The 18330-nt window shown below is 39.8% G+C and overlaps 3 protein-coding genes across 6 annotated transcripts; 1 reads left to right on the top strand and 2 right to left on the bottom strand.

The window, feature by feature from the left end:
* Nucleotides 1-1525: 1525 nt before the first annotated feature.
* Nucleotides 1526-3904, bottom strand: cebp1 (CCAAT/enhancer binding protein (C/EBP) 1). 2 transcript variants are annotated; one of them, XM_087788247.1, is made up of 3 exons: nucleotides 3815-3904; nucleotides 2986-3234; nucleotides 1526-2098 (listed from the first exon to the last, which is right to left on the bottom strand). In XM_087788247.1, exons 1-3 carry the CDS (start codon nucleotides 3815-3817, stop codon nucleotides 1793-1795), a joined length of 558 nt encoding a protein of 185 aa, XP_087644373.1. In that variant the 5' UTR covers nucleotides 3818-3904; the 3' UTR covers nucleotides 1526-1792. The 2 variants fall into 2 exon arrangements, with proteins under 2 accessions (XP_087644373.1, XP_087644372.1); XM_087788246.1 differs by having other exon boundaries at nucleotides 2986-3267; nucleotides 3815-3885.
* Nucleotides 3905-6005: 2101 nt separating this feature from the next.
* ngdn (neuroguidin, EIF4E binding protein) lies at nucleotides 6006-9609 on the top strand. The gene is made up of 11 exons (XM_087788245.1): nucleotides 6006-6048; nucleotides 6241-6300; nucleotides 6503-6574; nucleotides 6807-6944; nucleotides 7036-7120; nucleotides 7561-7613; nucleotides 7710-7821; nucleotides 7901-8075; nucleotides 8365-8515; nucleotides 8900-8960; nucleotides 9505-9609. The coding sequence occupies exons 1-11, from the start codon at nucleotides 6028-6030 to the stop codon at nucleotides 9522-9524; spliced, it is 948 nt and encodes a 315-aa protein (XP_087644371.1). The 5' UTR covers nucleotides 6006-6027; the 3' UTR covers nucleotides 9525-9609.
* A 490-nt stretch (nucleotides 9610-10099) lies between these two features.
* Nucleotides 10100-18040, bottom strand: pabpn1 (poly(A) binding protein, nuclear 1). Of its 3 annotated transcripts, none has more exons than XM_087789870.1 (7): nucleotides 17615-18040; nucleotides 15596-15704; nucleotides 15447-15514; nucleotides 15001-15107; nucleotides 14817-14904; nucleotides 14409-14575; nucleotides 10100-10700 (listed from the first exon to the last, which is right to left on the bottom strand). In XM_087789870.1, the coding sequence occupies exons 1-7, from the start codon at nucleotides 17747-17749 to the stop codon at nucleotides 10505-10507; spliced, it is 870 nt and encodes a 289-aa protein (XP_087645996.1). In that variant the 5' UTR covers nucleotides 17750-18040; the 3' UTR covers nucleotides 10100-10504. The 3 variants fall into 3 exon arrangements, with proteins under 3 accessions (XP_087645996.1, XP_087645997.1, XP_087645998.1); XM_087789871.1 differs by having other exon boundaries at nucleotides 15447-15511; XM_087789872.1 differs by lacking the exon at nucleotides 10100-10700 and adding an exon at nucleotides 10894-11492.
* Nucleotides 18041-18330: the final 290 nt, after the last annotated feature.

Genomic DNA, 18330 nt, shown 5'->3' with positions numbered 1-18330 from the left:
TTTCTGTGGCTAGAGGAGTGACGGTAAATGTGCCAGGTGCTCGCTGGAGCACGATGTGCTGAAATCATGACGGTAACATGAGATGGATGAAGTTCCTTTGTGTTATATCACAGTGTTGTCTGTCACAGGGAAGGTTTTCTTAAACTGGATGCAACTCTGCACACATCTTAGTCAACTGTGACAAGCCACATTTCAACTCACAGTGTTAAGAATTTAAAATAAAAGCTACTATTCAAAAGTAGAATAAAACAATAAACAAGTACTGTTAAGTGATTCTGTTGTAAATTAAGTAAAATCTCATTTATTACCCAACCTTTTGCAGAGTACAGCGTTTAACATTTTGATTGACCCTTGACAAAACTGAAGGTCAAAGAACAATCAAGAAAGTTTTTCACTGAATCACTCCCAACATGAGGTCATTGAGTAATTCTGTTGAGCAACAACTTTAACAATTCTGAGAATTGTGGGCTGGAAAAAAGGTGAAAACATCTTCCAAGAAGTCACTCCAATGCTTTTTTTTTATCCATTTTTAAATAAGTCCTTAAAAATAAAACATTGTAGGTCAAAGAATTAAAAAAAACGCGTAATTTAAACTATAATCCCATTCTTTAATGTTAAGAATTAAATTGTAGCAGGAGACTGAAATGAGCCTTACCCATTTTTAACATAACGACCACCTACAATATGTAACATTTATTTATTTAAACAACTTTGTTTTGAAAAAGCAAATTCTACAAAATTAGACAGGTTATTAAAAATGTATTAATGTTTTAAACTCACTAACTCAGAAGCCTGTTTTGATAATAAAGATAAGTTATTTGTGAAAAACAAAATAAAAAAAATATATTTTTGAAACTCAAGATTTCTATTATTTTGGCAGAAAGTTGGTTAGCATAAGCTAATAGCATGCAGATTAGATTTACTAAGATTTGCAAATAAACACATTGGAGCCCATATCTTTAGAGTTTAATGTTTGTGGATTTTGAATAGAAATAGAAGGTTTTTTTTTTTACAAATTATTCTGTGCAAACATTGTTTTGACATCTATGTCTAGGCTTATCAAACTTCTTCATTCTTTACTTGGAATTATTAAATGCTTTATCATCAAAACAACATGTCAGGTAACAGCACTTTAGTTAAAATAAGTCTTGCTACATGAAGAAAGTAGTTGTAGATGAATGTTTGGTCATATCCTTGCGCGAAGACAAAATGATTGTGTGCATGGTTTGTAGCATTCTTGCTGTCTTATTAGCTAATGTGTGGCTTAAAAAACAATCACATCAATTGGCCTCTGGTGTGTTAATTTTTGTGAGTAAACATTAAACTGTCTTACTAAAATAGCCTTTTTGCTCCCAGACTTCTTAAATGGCGCTTTTGAAATAACCATTACTTACTTACTTATTTTGTCAAGAATAACTTGGAAAAAGACACAAATCAGCACATCTTAACAGAACTGTTTAGTATTGATATCTTTAGGCAGGAACAATTTATTAACAATTAACAATTTAAAAAACATTACTCACAGTAGATTTCTTTGTTTATTAAACAAAAAGTTGGATAATATAAAGTCAGCAGTGTTTTTTAATTGAACTCCTGAATCAGGCACAACAAAGTTATTCTTACATTCAGCACCCACTACCATCTCCATTCTTTAACTTAAAGTCTGGAAAATATTCCATTGAACAATTTTTATCTTAAGGGTGTTTTTACACACATTTTCAGTCATTCAATCACATCATTTTAATCACAATCCTGAGGTCAATATCAGGTTAAATGAACCATGAGGCTCTGTTCACATGCTGGACCCCCCCGCTGACCCGTCCTCCGTCCCTGGCAGATGTCGCTGGGACAGGATGTGTTTTAACGTGTCCATCTCCTGAGTCAGCTGACCGATCCGGATCTGCAGCTTCTGGTTCTCCTCCTGCAGCTGCAGGGCTCTCTGCTGGGTCAACAGAATCCTCCTGCGGGCCTTGTCCCGGCTCTTCCTCACCGCGATGTTGTTCCTCTCGCGCCTCACGCGGTACTCTGCGCTGTCCTTGCTGATGCTCCTCTTGGTCACCGGGGCTCTCAACGTGGGCAGGAGGAAGGCGGAGTAATCCTGAAGGTCAACGACAAGAATTCCATCAGTTATCTCATTAAGAAAAACACCTCTCACAACCCTTTCTGAAGAGTAGAAACGACTTATTTTTCTAATACATAATCGTTTCATTGGATCAAACTATGCACCACATTGTCTCGTTTGAATACATATCATCATGTCTTCATGTGGCCCAATGAACGTTTGGCTCAAACTAGACAAAATACAATGAGGATTTTATCACCTTAATACATAAAGATAAAAAAATAAATAATAATCATTTATTTTGCAAATTTATTTTAACCATTAAACAAAGACATCCAATAAGATTTAAACTGAGGATTTTGATATGGGTGAGTGGGGAAGGAGGCAAAACACCGAAATATTTGAGACAAAAGTCAACCTCTAAATATCTAATTGATTCATTCTATACCACAACAGATACAACAAAATATTTTAGTCATTTATAGCAAGGGTTCAAACTCAATCACAAAAGGGGGTCGATTGTGTAGCTGACCAGGTTGCAGGCTATAAAATGTGTATTTACAAAACTGTGTTTAACAGAAAGTACTAGTCTGATAGTGATATTCTCTTTCTTTTCCCGAAGGTTCAATCTGTATTTATATAGTAATTATATGTGGTAATTACAAAAGTAACCTCTGAACCCTTATCTCAAACAAAATAAAAAATCTTACCTTTTTTAACCCTTATTTGTGTAACAATAAATACGTTTAAAAGCAGCAAAAATATAAGACTTTCCTCCTTAGTAATCTCAAAAGAAATGTTTTCACATTTTTCTGTATAACTATGTTTGCCACTGTGGCTCAATAAAGATGCCATTTTAAACAAACTTTTCATAGTTTTATTACTAGTCTCTGAATATGACTATAGTTTAGACGGACTCTCACCTGCTGATTGTGGTTCTGGTGAAGGTTGCTGCTCAGTGAGCTGGACGAGTTGTTCAGACATGATGGATTGTAGGGAAGATAGGACAAGCCCAGCATCTGCTCGTCCACTCTCTCCTCCCCTCCCACTCTGACCAGTCCCTGAGACGGACTGTAGGTCAGCATGTCCAACCCGGTCAGATCACCGCTGGACACTGCCGAGCTTGAGATGTTGGGGTTCAGGGACTGAACCTGGTACGAGCCCACCCACTCCTGGATGACAGAGGACACTCTGGTATTAGACATCTGCCAGGATTCACAGACACATTCAAATCACACATTAGAGCAAAATAACACATTAGGTGTCGGAGGAACAACAATGTTTGTGCATCTAAAATAGATTTAGCAATGTAGAAAGATATTTAAGAGTAAATAAAACATCTCAGATGACCCCCTAAATCTTCACCTTCCAGTGTGATATCTGAAAGAATGTAACTTTTTAATAAATCAGAAGAATATTCTGTTTGAAATGAGATGACAACAAAATAGTTTTAAAATATTTTAGTAGCAGATTTGAATAAATGTATTTTAAAGTTAAATTCAAAAATATCTTTGTGTAAAGAAAAAAGATGAGGGAAATAAAAAGCACCCGAAACCTGCAAAAAGTAAGTTATTGCACAGGTGTTATGTTCAGGGTTTGAACTATAAAATACATTTTAAGTTAAAGCGCAGAAGATTTTTTTTATCTCACAAAAATATGAACTTACAAAAAATTAGATAAATGTGTTTGTTTAGTAACTTTTCTAGAGTTAATACAAATTCCCACAGAGAGTAGTTATCAGAGCAGACTTACCATGGTTGTCCTCCAACTACAAATCTTTCAAAGATCCTCTGATCATTTGTCAGCCAACTGTCAGGTTTGACTCTGATCATCCTCCACCACACCCCACTTCCCACCACCAACCTTGTCTTCTTTTTAAACCCACCCTTCTCCACAGATGTGCACACACACACACACACACACACACACAGACACACGCACACACACGCACACACACACGCACACACAGACACACACACACACACACAAACCCATGCTCTTATTAGAGTTAAAAATGTAAATACTTGAATGCTTATTTGTGATCCAGTATGATTTTATTAAGAATATCTATTGTTCTGAAAAGAAAATGTATGGTAGAACACTTAAGTTACTTTGGAAATCTAATTTAATATAATATAGTAATTGTGGAACGTAAAGCAAGGCATTAATCAACACGATGCACTTTGATGGTGGAAAAAGGAGAACTTGTCATGTCGGCAGAGATATTATCGTGAGCTGACGACGCTTGTGATTTAGTGTTTTAAAATTTGGTGGTTGGCTTAAGATGGTTGGTGACTGGATTGAGATGATGATGCAGGTGGTAGATGATGGAGGTGATATAGGTGACTGAGAATGAGAGAGAAATGTAACAGTAGGCAGGAGAGGGAGGTGAGAGCCTATGTATATGTTAACCCACCGACATTAAAAAAGGAGTTAAGGAGGAAAAGTTATGATAGAGGAACTTGGGTTGTTCAATGAAAGATGGACGGATAAGAAATTAAAATAATAATCAACTTCCGGAAAGCAGTCTGACGTCTCCCATCCAGTTCCAATGCAATGGAAAACAAAGGTGATGGTGAATTTAGGTAATTGTTGTAACTGTGGCGAGCTGTGTGAGCACCGGGGGGCATGTGGTTGTTGTGAAATCAGGAAAGGACCATAGAAATTCAACAGGCTTAACGGTCAACAAAATGAGTGTTTCTGAGACGATGAAAAGCCTACGAGTACGGACAAACGTATGGAAGAAGTGAGGAATGAATGTACTGAAAAGGTTAAAAACAAAACAGAAAAAAAAACCTGATTAATAAAAGGCTTGAGAGAAAAGGTTCCAGGACATAGAACTCAATGCAGATTCATCAATGGAACGCCAGAAGCTTAATAGCAAATGGAAAAGAAATTCCCAGGATTTAGAAAGTCAAAAACGAGGACAATATGCATTCAAGGAAAAAAAAGAAAAGTAAATAAGAACACACAATCAGCTATTAATATGATGCTAGTATCAGAAACCCTATCAGGTAATTACACTTGGCAAATTATAAGAAACACAACAATACAAAGTTGATGACCGATCATAAGTAAAATATGGGTTCATTCATAAAAAACAAGGAGATGATGGATTAGGTTGATTGATTTTAAAAAAGTACTGGAGAGGAAAAACATAAATAAAGAAGTGATTCAAGATGTTGACAAGTTTACCAGTTTTGTTTGAAAAACACATTTTAGGGTTAATGAAACAAACAACACAAATGGAAAGTCAAGATGTTAGAATCAACCTTTGCCAGAGTCACATTTGATATTAAATTATTGAAAAAGGGTAGAAGAGGGAGGGAACTCACAATAAATGAGAAGCTTGTGCAAATACATGAAGATAACAATAACCAGCTACATTTTATTCCTTATATGCGCTAAGGAAAATGTATAATGTTCAAATATGCTGCTGTGTAACTCACAGACTGTATAACAAAGTGTGGGGAAGTTACCACAATAAAATAGCAACGTGCATTAGTTGTGCCAATACCTCAAAGAAAATGATTATTCAAATAAAAAAACAAAGGTTAATACTGTAGACCTAACATCAAATATTTTCAAATGAAATGAGAGAATGATATATGAAACATAAAATGAATTTATAGGAAACATAAAGAGAATAGACGGGGATCAGCCACATTGCATTAACTGCATTAAACACATTCTAGATTAGATTAGATAGAAATGATTGAATTGAAACAAGATTAAGATAGATAAAACACAGGTCTGAAAAGTCGCCTTTTAAAATGAAGAAACACAGATCAGGAAATTGTGAAAACCGGAAACAGCAAAACACGTATTAATTGAACCTCCCAAATACACCACATCGGTCGGTGGCGGTATTGCACCATATCGTTGTTTGCCAAAAACAAAAGAAAAGAAGAAGAGCGATCTTGGACGTGTTCTTTTTCGGCATCCGTAGTAATCGCAATTTCAAAATGGCTGCTTCTGTGGACAACGTGAGTATTTTCACAGGTTATGAACTAATACGTTTCTTTAGTTATTTTTAGTCGTGTTTCATTTTATGTTATACTAGGTAGAGGAGTTTGTTTACTTTGCATTTAGTCGAATGATTTTGGCGCGCCAACGTGCTCAAAGTATTACATAAAATAAACTGTAGTATAACTTGTCTAATGTAATTTATTTTTCAGGGCTTGATAGAGAGCGATTTACCCAAGGCTGTCCAGGTCCTAAATACTCTCACAGAGCAGGTAACTGTTGTTTATTCATGTTGTCTAACAATTCTACTCTACTTGAAAAGTAACAGTTCATGTTTATTGTGTTTTAAATGTATATCTGTCGACGTTAATTTCCTGCCATGTTAGATTCTGACCCAAATACGTTAATAAGTACATTCATGTTAATCACAAAATGTTTTATCTATGAATGCATCTATTCTAACTTTGTTTTCAGGTAGCGTCAGTCACTGGACACGTTCAAGATTTACTCTCAAAAGTTAAAGATGGAGCTTTTGACACGTCTAAGGTCAGTGAAAATATCAATTTATAAAAATGAGATTGATATTTTTTTATATTTAAGATGCTTTATAATGACGATAAAGATTATTTTTATGTGAGGCTTTCATTAATGAATGGATTTTAATTTATAAATTATACTTTATTCTGTCCAACTTGATGGACATGGCATGATAATTCATGTATGTTATGTTTTGTGTAACTATTTTCTTTTGTTACTCTTCATACATTTTCCAAAACAGGGCATGTCATTTTTGGACCTCCGTTATCACCTGCTGCTCTTCTACCTCCAAGATCTCACTCATCTTATCAGCATCAAGACTGAAGGAGGGAAAATCAGCGAGAGCGAAGCTCTCAATAGAGTTGTGACCGTCAGAACTGTGAGACATTTTCACACAATTCCACTGATTTAATTATCACCTCGTCCTTTGACTTTGCGGCTCACATCTGGGTGTCACTCTGCAATGTCAGGTTCTGGAGAAGATGAGACCTTTGGACCACAAACTCAAGTATCAGATCGATAAGTTGGTGAGAACTGCTGTTACAGGAAGCGTTGGTAAGGCCTTTTTTCTTTTTTTTTTTTTTGCAATTTAACGATGTGGCTTTGTGTACAAGATAAGGGGAAAACTGGACTGTTTTAGCTGAAACTTTGTTTTCAAAATGTAGGTTTAATTATCACTCGTTACAACATGAACTCAGTAACTTTAGAGTCAAATTTAATCCTACTTTTCATAATTGCAATAGAATATTATTGTCATCATGACGTATGTTTAAACGTTTGTGTGTGTGCTTGTGTCATCAGTTTCATCTTGCCCTTTAAAGTATATACTTTATTGAGTATGGTTTTGATTGTTTAAGCGCATTGTGACCCTGGTCTGGAAAAGCGCTATACAAATAAAAATTACTTACTTACTTACTTAACGGTCCACTTCTGTAGCCACTAAGTTCATGGAATTCAAAACAAATCAATTGATGTTCTATTGCTTGTCATTGTAGCTGAAAACGACCCACTCCAGCTTCGCCCCAACCCAGAGAATCTTGTCAGCAAAGTAAGAATCAAAACACTGTCTGTATTCCTGAGATTGATGGTAACATTCTGTCTTATAAATTAAAATCACTTGAATTGCATGGATTGTTATTCTCAGCTGAGTGACTCTGAAGATTCTGAAGAGGAGCCTGAGAAGACTTCAGAAAACAAGGTGTCGGCCTCTAGTGGCAAGAAATATGTACCACCCAAGATTGCAGCAGTGCATTATGGTGATTTAAAAAATATATATCATTCTTTACATCAGATCATAACATGTTTATAAAATATGTAATCATTTCACGCCAATAGATGGCGACATGACTGAAACCGACAAGATGAAGGCCCTTGCTGAGCGTCGGAAAAAAGCAGCTCTCAGAAGCTCGGTGATCCAGGAGCTGCGGCACCAGTACAGCGACGCTCCTGAGGAGATCAGGGAGAGGAGAGACTTCCAGACTGAGCGGGAGGGTCGCGAAGAGATCCAGAGGTTTTTATCTTGTCTTACTTGATGTTCTCTTCATCAACTTAATTAAGTGCAACTCGGTGGAAAACAAAGTTGGTAGTCATTTGGACAAAAATAGTTACTGTATGAAGAGACTAAGATTGAAGGTTTTTTTAACACCTCTGGCACTCGATTGAAGGAAAACTACTGTAATTTGGCTGAAACTGTTGATTTTAAATGATCAGTTACACCCAGTGGAAATATGTCTTGGGCAATGACGAAGTGTGTTCTACTCCTCTTCAAAACGATAACTCGGTCTTTGTGCCTTCAACAGAAAGAATTATGAGGAATCCATGATGGTGCGTCTCCACATGCCGCAGACCAATAACTCCAGAAAGCGAGGGATGATGTCCATGTCTGGGCAGCTGAGAGACATCACTCACTTCAGTGACATCACAGCACTGACGGGTGGCGAGGCTGGCCAGGTAAGCTGTTGGTATCTCAGTGAAGTGCACTGATGCAGGAAAGACTCATGATTACCACAAAAAATGACCAAACAATTTATTATTTGTTTCTTCTGGAGTGAATAAATGTTAAAAGGATGAAAATCTAAGCCCAACTTTAGCAACATGCAAAAATAATTTGAGGATTTTTCCAGTGAAAGAAATATCCAGTAAAATAAATGCCCAAAATTATATTTTTGAATTAAGTTGTTTTGTTGTATTATTTTCAATGGTACATAGTAGTAATGTTTAAACATTCCGTTTTCCCTTTATTTTAAATTTACAGTAAGCTCAAGCAACTAAACGTACATCATCCGAGTAACATTTCTGCTTTTATATTTTTTCATTTTTTTCCTTCTCAACTAGGAGTATGGCAACCCTCGTCCTAAGAAAAAGAAGAACATGAAGAAGAATACAAAGAGAAAAGGTATCTTTGTGCTATGGTGTTCTATTGTCTTTGAAATCTTATTGTCCCACTGTCGGGTTTAATGGAATCACTTTTATGCCTCACAACTGCTACTACATTGAGTTAACGGAGAGCAATGATGACATGACTTCATAAACCCTTCAGGGTGGGATGACTCGCCACACTTAGAAAAGCAGATGGTCATAATGATGGTTGACACGCATTGACATGTTCCTCAGAGATGAATTGTACTAAACTGTAAATAATCTGCAGCCTTTCATGAGACTAGCTGTGGTTCAGGGAGGGTGTGCAGGTGATGTAGCAGAGCAACTGTACTGGCTACCATGTTAGAGGTCAATATGGAGCAGGAATACATTGTCAAGCAGTCTCACAGTGATTGTTCCAAAAATGCAACAAGCCGTTGGTTCCTGGTGTCGTCTCTCAAGGTTAATAAGCAGGAGTAATGTTTGTGCACGAGAAAATATCCAATTAGTATTCAAGCACAAATACCAAAAGTATCCTTTAGTCAGACCATTAATGTACATTTTCTTTCCTTCAATCACAGCCTTCCGGAAGCACCATTAGACTGGAGGCATCATTCATCACACCTGATGCAGAAGGTCCTGCATTTACTTGGAATATTGAATTTGTAATAAATATATACACGTCACTGTTGTCTTGGTCTGTTTATTTAAATGTATTTTCTCTAGTTTTCAGCTTAACTATTTAAGTTATGCACCTTGATGTGTCGTGTTCAGGAAAATACTAAGTGGGGTAAAAGTATAGTTACTCAAAACTAATCACAATCTACACTTAAACAGGCAGTTCAAAACTTTTATGAATATTGAAATCATGAGATTTGTCCTTTAAAAACCATGCACAGGACTAAACTGAGAAATAATAGTATTCATGTTTAAACAGGTAGACCTCGAACAGAAATTCAACTTGACTTCTAATCAAAGATGGAATTAATCAGGAAAACAAGGTGCTGTTGGTAGTTACTTTAAACATGACCCCACAAAGATATGCTTCATTCTAAAACTGATTACAGCTGAAGAGGCACTTTGACATTAACCATTCTTAGAAGGAAGTTTGATCAGTAAACTGGTGGCCCAGCAGCCGTAGGCATAATTGTTTACAAACGCACATCGACGCTCACATTTAACACAATGTCTTTATTTTTATTCTTCTCATTACAGACTCATGGAATAAAAAAAATAAAAGGCAAAATCAGTTTCAAAACCCATACCTCCTACCCTTTGAGGAAAAAAAGCATCCACACAAACCCACCCCGCCCGAAACTGCTCCAGCCGGACTGTTAACTTAAATGTTTTTGCTTGTTAGCTCTCTCGGAAAGCTGCGACTGCCCTGCGTGTCACCAGAGTGTGGCGCTGTTCCCACCCTCGACTCTAGCCCTGCCTCCCTCTCTCTTGTCTGCTACTCTCATGTGTTAGCGTCTGCTGCTCTCTGTGGAAATCATGTTGGCGGCAGGTTAAGTGCCGCTCGTGTGTATGTGTGTGAGAGGATGTGTGTGTGTTAGAGAATGAACGCTTGACTAAAAATCATTAACGCTTGCTGTTGTAGTAAATGCCACCTGTGGCAGACCGGTGGTCAGCCTGCCCCCCTCCCCCGCCCCCCCACACAGATAGAATGGGGTGAGTGTGCATAGCGGGAGCAGAGAGCGAGAGAGATGCTGCGGAGACAGTGGGAGGGGCCTGCGCCACCTGGGGAGGGGTTGTCAGCCTCCACTGGTCTTGGAACCTGAAACGACAAGAAGTGGTCTAATATACAGAGAGAGGAGGAGTGAGAGGGGAGGAGGGGAGACAAGGAGCACAGAGGGAGGGGGGACTGCACAAAATAAAGACACTGATGTCTGTCGTAAAAAAAGAAAACAAAGTAACAGGCGGTTCGGTCAAACCTGCCCCCGGGAAGAAAAAAACAAAACAATAGTCTGAACTAAAAACGTTTTATAAAAATACTGTGAGAGGTGGAGGGGTCACAAAGGGAGGATGAGCGGGTGAGAGGTCATGGTACCAATAACTACATTTTAACTGTTGGAACTTTTTGACAGGAAAAAAAAAAAAGACATGCGGCACCTGCCCCGCCCGCCCCCGTCAATGTAGCTGGTGGTTGTGGTGGAGGGTGAGTGGGTGGTCGTGTCGGTGATGGTGTGAAAGGAGGACGTCACAACCAGACCAAAGGAGACACATCTGCAGCCTGAGATTCCATCATCTCTCCTGCCCCTCAAAATATGAAAAAAACCCCACCTTTGTCTCGACTCCACCCCGACCCCCCAAACAACAGATACCTTACCAGCAATGACTGCACCAACCTCTGCACACGCACGCTCACACACATTTCAGTTTTTTTTTTGTGTCTTTTTTTTTTTTCTTTTTTTCTCTCTTCTGGCGATCTCTTCTTTTTTTGTTGGGTGGGGGGGTTGTTTTTTTTTATAATTAGTTATAAATGGAACAAAAAGGATAGATAGTAAAGGGACTGGGATTTGGGGGGGTTTAGTAAGGGGAAAACCACGCTGTTGCTCGCCCTCGGCCCCTGGAAAAGAGAGAGAAAAAGAGGGTGAGTTATCCGACTGGCTGACGTAGACGGACACCAATTTCCTGGTGGTACTCTAGTGTGTTCTTGTAAAGAAAGAGGAGGGGTCTGTGCGGACTATAGGCCGAGAAGATATATGGTCGAGGACAGAGGTGACTGAAAACGTGTGAACCACTGATTGTGTTCTGGTACCACAAATGAAGCTGAAGATCTAAAGGTAGCCATTAGGGGGGAAGTGCCCGTTAGACACAAGCGTGTTTTTTATACGCGTGTGTCCGTTAGGGGATAGCAACGGCACTCTCTCCCTCTTTCTCTCTCTCCATCTCTCACTGCGAGATTTGCTTCGGGGGTCACTGTTGGGAAAGACCTTGAGGGTAACCGCCGACACACTCACACACCCCCCAGGCAGACACACAAGCACATGTACACACACACACACACACAAGCTATACACCTGGGGGTCTTGGCACACAACTTTGATGGTAGCAAAGTGGAGCAGGAGCCCCCTTAAAGGTCACACTTCTCAGTGGTCAAACAATCAGGTCACACCATGACACACACCCGGGTGCTGGTCTCGAGGTGGAAGTCAGGCTGAACTGATGGACCCCAGTGTTTGAGCGGACATGGACACTCAAGGACACGCCCGTTAAACAACAAAGCTCACAAGACGCCCCAAAAGAGAAACTGCCATCACTGAACCCAACCTGCCACTAAAAAACACAAAAAACTCCGGCATCGGACCTTTAAGGAATAGCTGCAGACGTCCAAGTCCGGCGCCCCAGAATTCTTGGTATGTGTGGGAGCGGCAGCGATAAGCCCAGCAGTCAAGATATTCTGACCTTCAGGCCGAGACATTTTCTTACACAAGCAAACCAAGCTCCAGTATCAGCAACATTCGACACAATGTGGACGCTCACAAAGATTAACTCAAAAAAATAACATTACTTCTGAGGCCAGTGTTAAACTATTTCACGTCAACTAAACATTTAAAACAAAATTGAAACCAACACTGGTGCACATGTTCTTGTTTCTTAGTTCTAAGACGCATGTACAGTTACAGAACGTGTTAATGTTCTATTGCAGTACTGGAACTAAACAATTAATGAATACATTTATTTCACGATTCATATAACTACATACTGGTATTGTATAGATGGAGACGTCAACTATTGCTGGAGTCCAAAGAAACATTGAAAATGAACACAACCAATTGTGATGCAGGAAAACCAACTATAAAGACATTTTACGTTTATCTGAACAATTGTACATGTTCAAAATGACCATTTTATTCAGCTTGAAAAAAAGAAGAAACATTAAAGAAAAAAATGACAACAGCATGACTAAATGTTGTGAAACTCTTGAGTTTTAAGAGTTGTGCGTCACACTAAAAGTAATTATTAATCTTCATTTTGGCCTTGATTTAACCACAAATCCACCCCAGATGTCCAAGGCAATCAACAACCTTTCTTTTCCTCCAGATATTCAGCCTCACTCAGAAGAGTTTGTGATATGGCGGTCCTACAACCTCAACTGTTAACATTGATAACAGTAGACAAGATACAATAAGAGGGCAATCACGCTCCAAAAATCACCTCCCAGTGAAAACAAATCCTACATTGAGTCAAAGGAAACGTGGTCTCTTCAGTGAAATGACTGAGTGAGATATGACATGCAATGACCCCAAATTCGAGTTTGAAAGCCTGGCATACCGTTGTTAAATCTGGATAGTAGTGACTGAATTTCAGTGGCTCATTTCTAGAAAAGCATCAATATAAACCAGTTATTGACTGAAGTATATGGGCAACAAGACTGAACTTCAACACTTGGAAATTCTATCTACAGCCTTCCCCGTGGCACACTCCTTTTGACCTGACCGCTCCAGCATACTATTTGCTTTTGTCTAGAGCGAGTTCTTCTATTGACCCAGGACAGGTTCTGGTAGAACAGAAAACTGTTGGAGTGCAAAGAAGACTCTTGTGACAAAATTATTTTACACGACGAGGTGGGAATGATCCCTTACATTTAAACATGACAATGTTCTACGGTCTCCTTCAAGAAGCATCTTAAGACATTTTTATTCGTGCAGGCTTTTCCTTGATATTCTGGAACTCCTGTGTTTGTCTCAGTGTTATCTTGACCTTTAAAGTATACATTTTATTGAATAGTGTTTTGATTGTTTAAGCGCCTTGTGACCCTGGTCTGTAAAAGCACTATATAAATAATTACTTACATATGACCATGTACCTAATGTTTTTTTTCTATGGGAAGTGAGTTGTAGCCTACTGTGATCATCAGGCTCGTGTGAACAGAGAACAATAAGGGGAGAGTAGTCTTGTGACTGGTTGACCTCTGGAATGGGGTCGTAACGCATACGGAACTGTAACTCCTTTACATCCTGCATGTAACGATGAACAGACAGTTTTAAACTCTTGATTTCAAGTCTTCCAAGTCAAGAAAGCTCCCGGACTTTTTTTTTATTTTGACATACAAATGTCAATAAGATAACATTCAGTACTACCAATCGTCTTTAAAGTACGTTTGTCATGAGCCTAAACTACTCTCTTTTATGACTAAGTTGAGATGCAACTCCTCCATCTTGAGATTAACTTGCTTTGCATACTAGTTTTCTGAGCCACAAGTGGCTTACCATTATAATACAAAAGTCCAGTTGCCCATATGAAACCTCAACAATACCAGGTTAGAGCGCTGTAAAGCACCACCTTTGAATGAATCTCAAAGAAAGCTTTATAGTAAATGTATTTTTAAAAAGTCCAAAGTATGCGACCACTGCACATTCAAACATGAATGTTAAGAGTTACACCACAGACTTGATAACTGGAATAAATGCTCCTCGTCTACTCATGGCTGTGAGATCCCCACATGCAGGTGCACCGCTCCGCCACTGTGCCCACTCACCTGAAGGCCCGTCCTCTGCCCCTCTGTGGAGTGTAGCCGCTGTAGTAGCGTGCCCGGGATGGGAAGTTTCCTCCTCCTCCTCCTCCCCCACGTGACCTGAACCTCGCCCGAGGGAAGCCGCGGTCTGTGGTGCTAATGCCTGGTCTGTTTGTTCTTTTGGCGCCGACCTGCAGAACACAAGACGGTGTTAGCGAAAGGTATGTGGAATATACAGTTACTGACCTAATCTCCATTCAGTGGTCATTGATAATTATGGGTTAAACCCATTTGATGCTTTTAGAATATTTTTACACCAGCCACATACATTAAACAGGAGGTTCAGTAGAGGAGCACTTATCTGACTGATTAACAGTTTCCCTGTTGACAACATAGTCAAGCGTCTAGATGCGTCACAGCACTTTGTCTTACCTTTATCTGTCTTCCTCTAAAAAGGGACTCGTCCAGAGCCATGGCTGTCCTAACAGACTCTTTGTCTGCAAATTCAATATAAGCAAACCTGGGGAGAGAAAAATCACTCAAATCACTAGGCCTGAAGAGATATTAAAAGAACCTTGAATGAGAGAATCAGAAATGATCAAAAGCATGTGCAGACCCTTTAGGGTGTCCAGTGTACTTGTCACACAATATGGTGACTCTGTTTACTGAACCGCAGCCATGGAAGTGAGCCTCCAGCTCCTCTGCTGTGGCCCCATAGTCCACCTGAAGAAGAAAAGAATCATGTTGTTCTACTGCAGGCAAGATTTGGTAAAAATCTAATCCTTTGTTCTCAGCCATATTTATGACATTAAATGCATTTTGTTTATAACAGACTTTACCAGTGTCATGTTCCTTGAATATTTATTTGGGGCTAATTTACATGTTGTGTTCAGATGAGGAGCAGGTATGTGCCGACTCAGTCTGAGTTCTCTTAATAAACCGTTTTATAAAAGCTTTTATGTCAGAAGCAGTGCCATTATGCTACTATTGATACTCATTCTTATAGATATGGCGGTAAGACACTAAATATGATTAGGTATTTAGTAGAAAATAAATACTCACATTTCCAACATAAATAGATCTGCCATCTGCCTCCATCTTTTCCTCAATGGACATGATGACGGGACCTACTACGAAAAGATGATGTTTAAGCTGTTTTGAATAGGTGTGATTTTTATATTAATAAAAACAATTGTGAGGTATGCACACACCTGGTGGCGGACTGAGATTCATCTGTTTCTCCACCTCGTTTTGTAGTTCCTTCAGTTTTTCTGCCTCCTCTTCCATCTCCCTCACTCTGGCTTTGATCGCCTCCAGTTCCTGAAACAAAACATTCCAATAACTCACATGTTGTTCTGGATTGGTATTTATAGGCCCTTGTCTACCAGAGGAAAACTGACTTAAAATCAAGTTTATACTGCTTCAGCAACAGACACATTCAAATAAGTTATAAGGACTAGACACAGGTATTAGTTGATGTGTTATTTAGATAACCAAATCACAATTAAAAGAAATGGACGGTTAACATCTGACATTATATTGACTTGAATGACTTAAAATGTTAATATCAACATCAGTAGGCATCTGATGTGATGACATTTTTCCCTTCAACAAATAGTTATCAATGGCATGTTACATTTAATATAAGAATCCCAGATGATTATGTCCGTTGAAAAGATCAGCATACATCATATTTTACCAAAGAGTCTTCGCATCGTTTTGCCCAATTATCCAAAGGATAAATATTGTTACAATTACCCTTCCAATTGTTACGTGCACATGATGCCCATTTTCCCGAGTCGACACTTCTTAAAATAGTTTTCTGCGAAAATAGCACGTTTGGCCCAGTGTAGCATATATCGTATGACAAGATGTTGGTAGGATGTAGATCCATCCATCCATGACAGTCACACAGCAAATGAGAGGCGCTTGACCCGAGACGAGGTACTGCGTTCAAATTAACACACATTCAAAGATGTCTTTCAGCATAGCCCAGATCAGGTGTAAAATTGATATTTAATGTAATATTGATCATGTTTAACATGTAAAGCGTATTATACGTGCAGTCTTATTGTAACCTTTAACTTTATTAGCATAAACATACATTAATCAGTGGTTTTAGAAGCAGACTACTGCGATTCATGGACTCACTGGTTTGTAAATGGGTCACAGAAATGGTGAGGTTAAGATAAGGAAGCCATTCATTAGGTAGATTTTAAAGCATCATCCATTGTGCCTGCACTGATGGGTGGTGGTGTCCTCTCAGGAGAGCAGACGACCGTGTACTGGTGCACTGCAGCACAGTGGGAGTAGCTCCATCCAGGACTGAACGAGAGACACCAGTGGCGACAAAAATTCTTCCACCACGTGTCAGATCACACACGACCGTCTTGGAATTTTGGCTTTAAACACTTCCCTGGCAACAAACGGCGAGAGACAAGAGAACAATCGATGTCGCATTAAACCGTCTCCCTGCCCTCCATCCTGCAGCCCTGGACCAGTACAGCAGGTTCACGAGAATGAACTCCGGTAACACAGCAGTGCACACACACCAGCAAATGTCAGGCAAGTGGGTTCAGGAGCAACTGGGTGTGATGAGAATAAAAATTGGGACGACATGTTCACTTTCACCAGACCTTGTCGACAATATGCCATCAAAGGCAGTTAGCACTAGAGCTAGCATATTAGCATCCAACCGAAACAAACACATTTAGCCAGGAAATTAAAACAAATTTGTGAGAATATTAACATACATTTGCAGCACACTCCCATGTTTAAAATACCGTTCAAGGAAAACCAGACAGACAATCCGTTTTTTTGTTACCGTAATAGCTGTAAGCTAGGTCTTGTTCTCTAACACATCGACGTGTTGGATAAAGGCAGCGGCCTGTCCTCCCTCGACCCTCCGTCTCCTACATCTCCCTCAAAAGTCTTTCCACCCTCAGCGAGCGAGAGTTCCTCTGGCGCAGAGAAACTAGCGCCGCTCTTGCGCCAAAATGGCCACTGAAAGCACGCATGTCACCACCCATTTCTACTGCACTGCGTGAACCACAATGGCGGTGACGGTAGACCCGTGTGGAGCAGTATCGCACATGCGACCCGGTATTTTCCGCTATTGTGTTTACAATTAAAGCATCACTATCGGTTTTAATAAATAGTTGGATGCATTAGTTGCGATCGTGGGGGAAACTGTGCCAACCGTTATAGTAAAAACAATGCCCTTCACTTACCGGGTCTTCGATCGCGGCCTCTCCTTCCTCCAGCCCCGGGTCTTCATCGCCGACACCCGGGTCTTCCAACTCCGGGTGTCCCGGGTCGGAATCTAGTAAAGATTCATCCGTCAGTCCGTTCCCGAACTCCGCCATCGCCCTGTCCAGCCGAACCTCGTGGCCGAATAACCGGAGCAGGCCCCTGCTCACACACTCGAGGGGGGGAGAGCGAGCGGGGCGGCGAACAGAAACAAGCCGCTTTAAAAAGGAAGTTAAAACGGAGAATAAAAACCTAAGCGGTAGCTCCGACTATTAACCAAAGATAGCAGCGGTAAGGCTGCTTTGTCCTGAGACGTTTCCTGAAATGTACGGTGAGGATTCTAGTTCATTGTCTTAATGGAGAGTGTGTATATAAAATAAGCCCAGTGCGCGATGCTAGCACGTCGGCGTCCCTCCGGTTCAGAAATGAGTAGAGGCGGGGCTTCGTCTCGCTGAAACGGTACGTCTCTCGCATCAATTGGCTGAGGATTCGTTTTGGACACGCCCTGGTATGACTAGCGGTACTTCTATTGGTCAACAGAACAGCGCAACGCGGATGTGTAATCCCTACTCGTACATTCATTGGATTACATTTGTGGCAATCAAAACACGTCTAACATTAAAGCTTCTAAAGTTACAGAAGGGCGCCTTTATACTATAAAGGAACACTTGACTTCGATAGTGTAAAATTACACGAT

The sequence above is a fragment of the Callionymus lyra genome, chromosome 4, assembly GCF_982586985.1.
Source record: "Callionymus lyra chromosome 4, fCalLyr1.hap1.1, whole genome shotgun sequence".
Classification (NCBI taxonomy): Eukaryota; Metazoa; Chordata; class Actinopteri; order Syngnathiformes; family Callionymidae; genus Callionymus; species Callionymus lyra.
Note: the sequence above shows the minus strand (reverse complement) of the source record. Positions and strands in the feature narration are given on the sequence as shown.

Bases quoted from the DNA above. Each gene is read 5' to 3' on its own strand.
- cebp1 (XM_087788246.1), bottom strand. The intron at 2,099-2,985 runs GTGAGAGTCCGT...GTTGACCTTCAG, and splicing joins ACCAGAACCACAATCAGCAG to GATTACTCCGCCTTCCTCCT.
- ngdn (XM_087788245.1), top strand. From the start codon at position 6,028: ATGGCTGCTTCTGTGGACAAC. The intron at 7,121-7,560 runs GTAAGGCCTTTT...TTGTCATTGTAG, and splicing joins TGCTGTTACAGGAAGCGTTG to CTGAAAACGACCCACTCCAG. The intron at 8,961-9,504 runs GTATCTTTGTGC...CTTCAATCACAG, and splicing joins GAAGAATACAAAGAGAAAAG to CCTTCCGGAAGCACCATTAG.
- pabpn1 (XM_087789870.1), bottom strand. From the start codon at position 17,749: ATGGCGGAGTTCGGGAACGGACTGACGGATGAATCTTTACTAGATTCC. The intron at 14,905-15,000 runs GTCTGCACATGC...TTCTCTCCCCAG, and splicing joins TACACTGGACACCCTAAAGG to GTTTGCTTATATTGAATTTG. The intron at 10,701-14,408 runs GTGAGTGGGCAC...TTGTCGTTTCAG, and splicing joins GGCAGAGGACGGGCCTTCAG to GTTCCAAGACCAGTGGAGGC.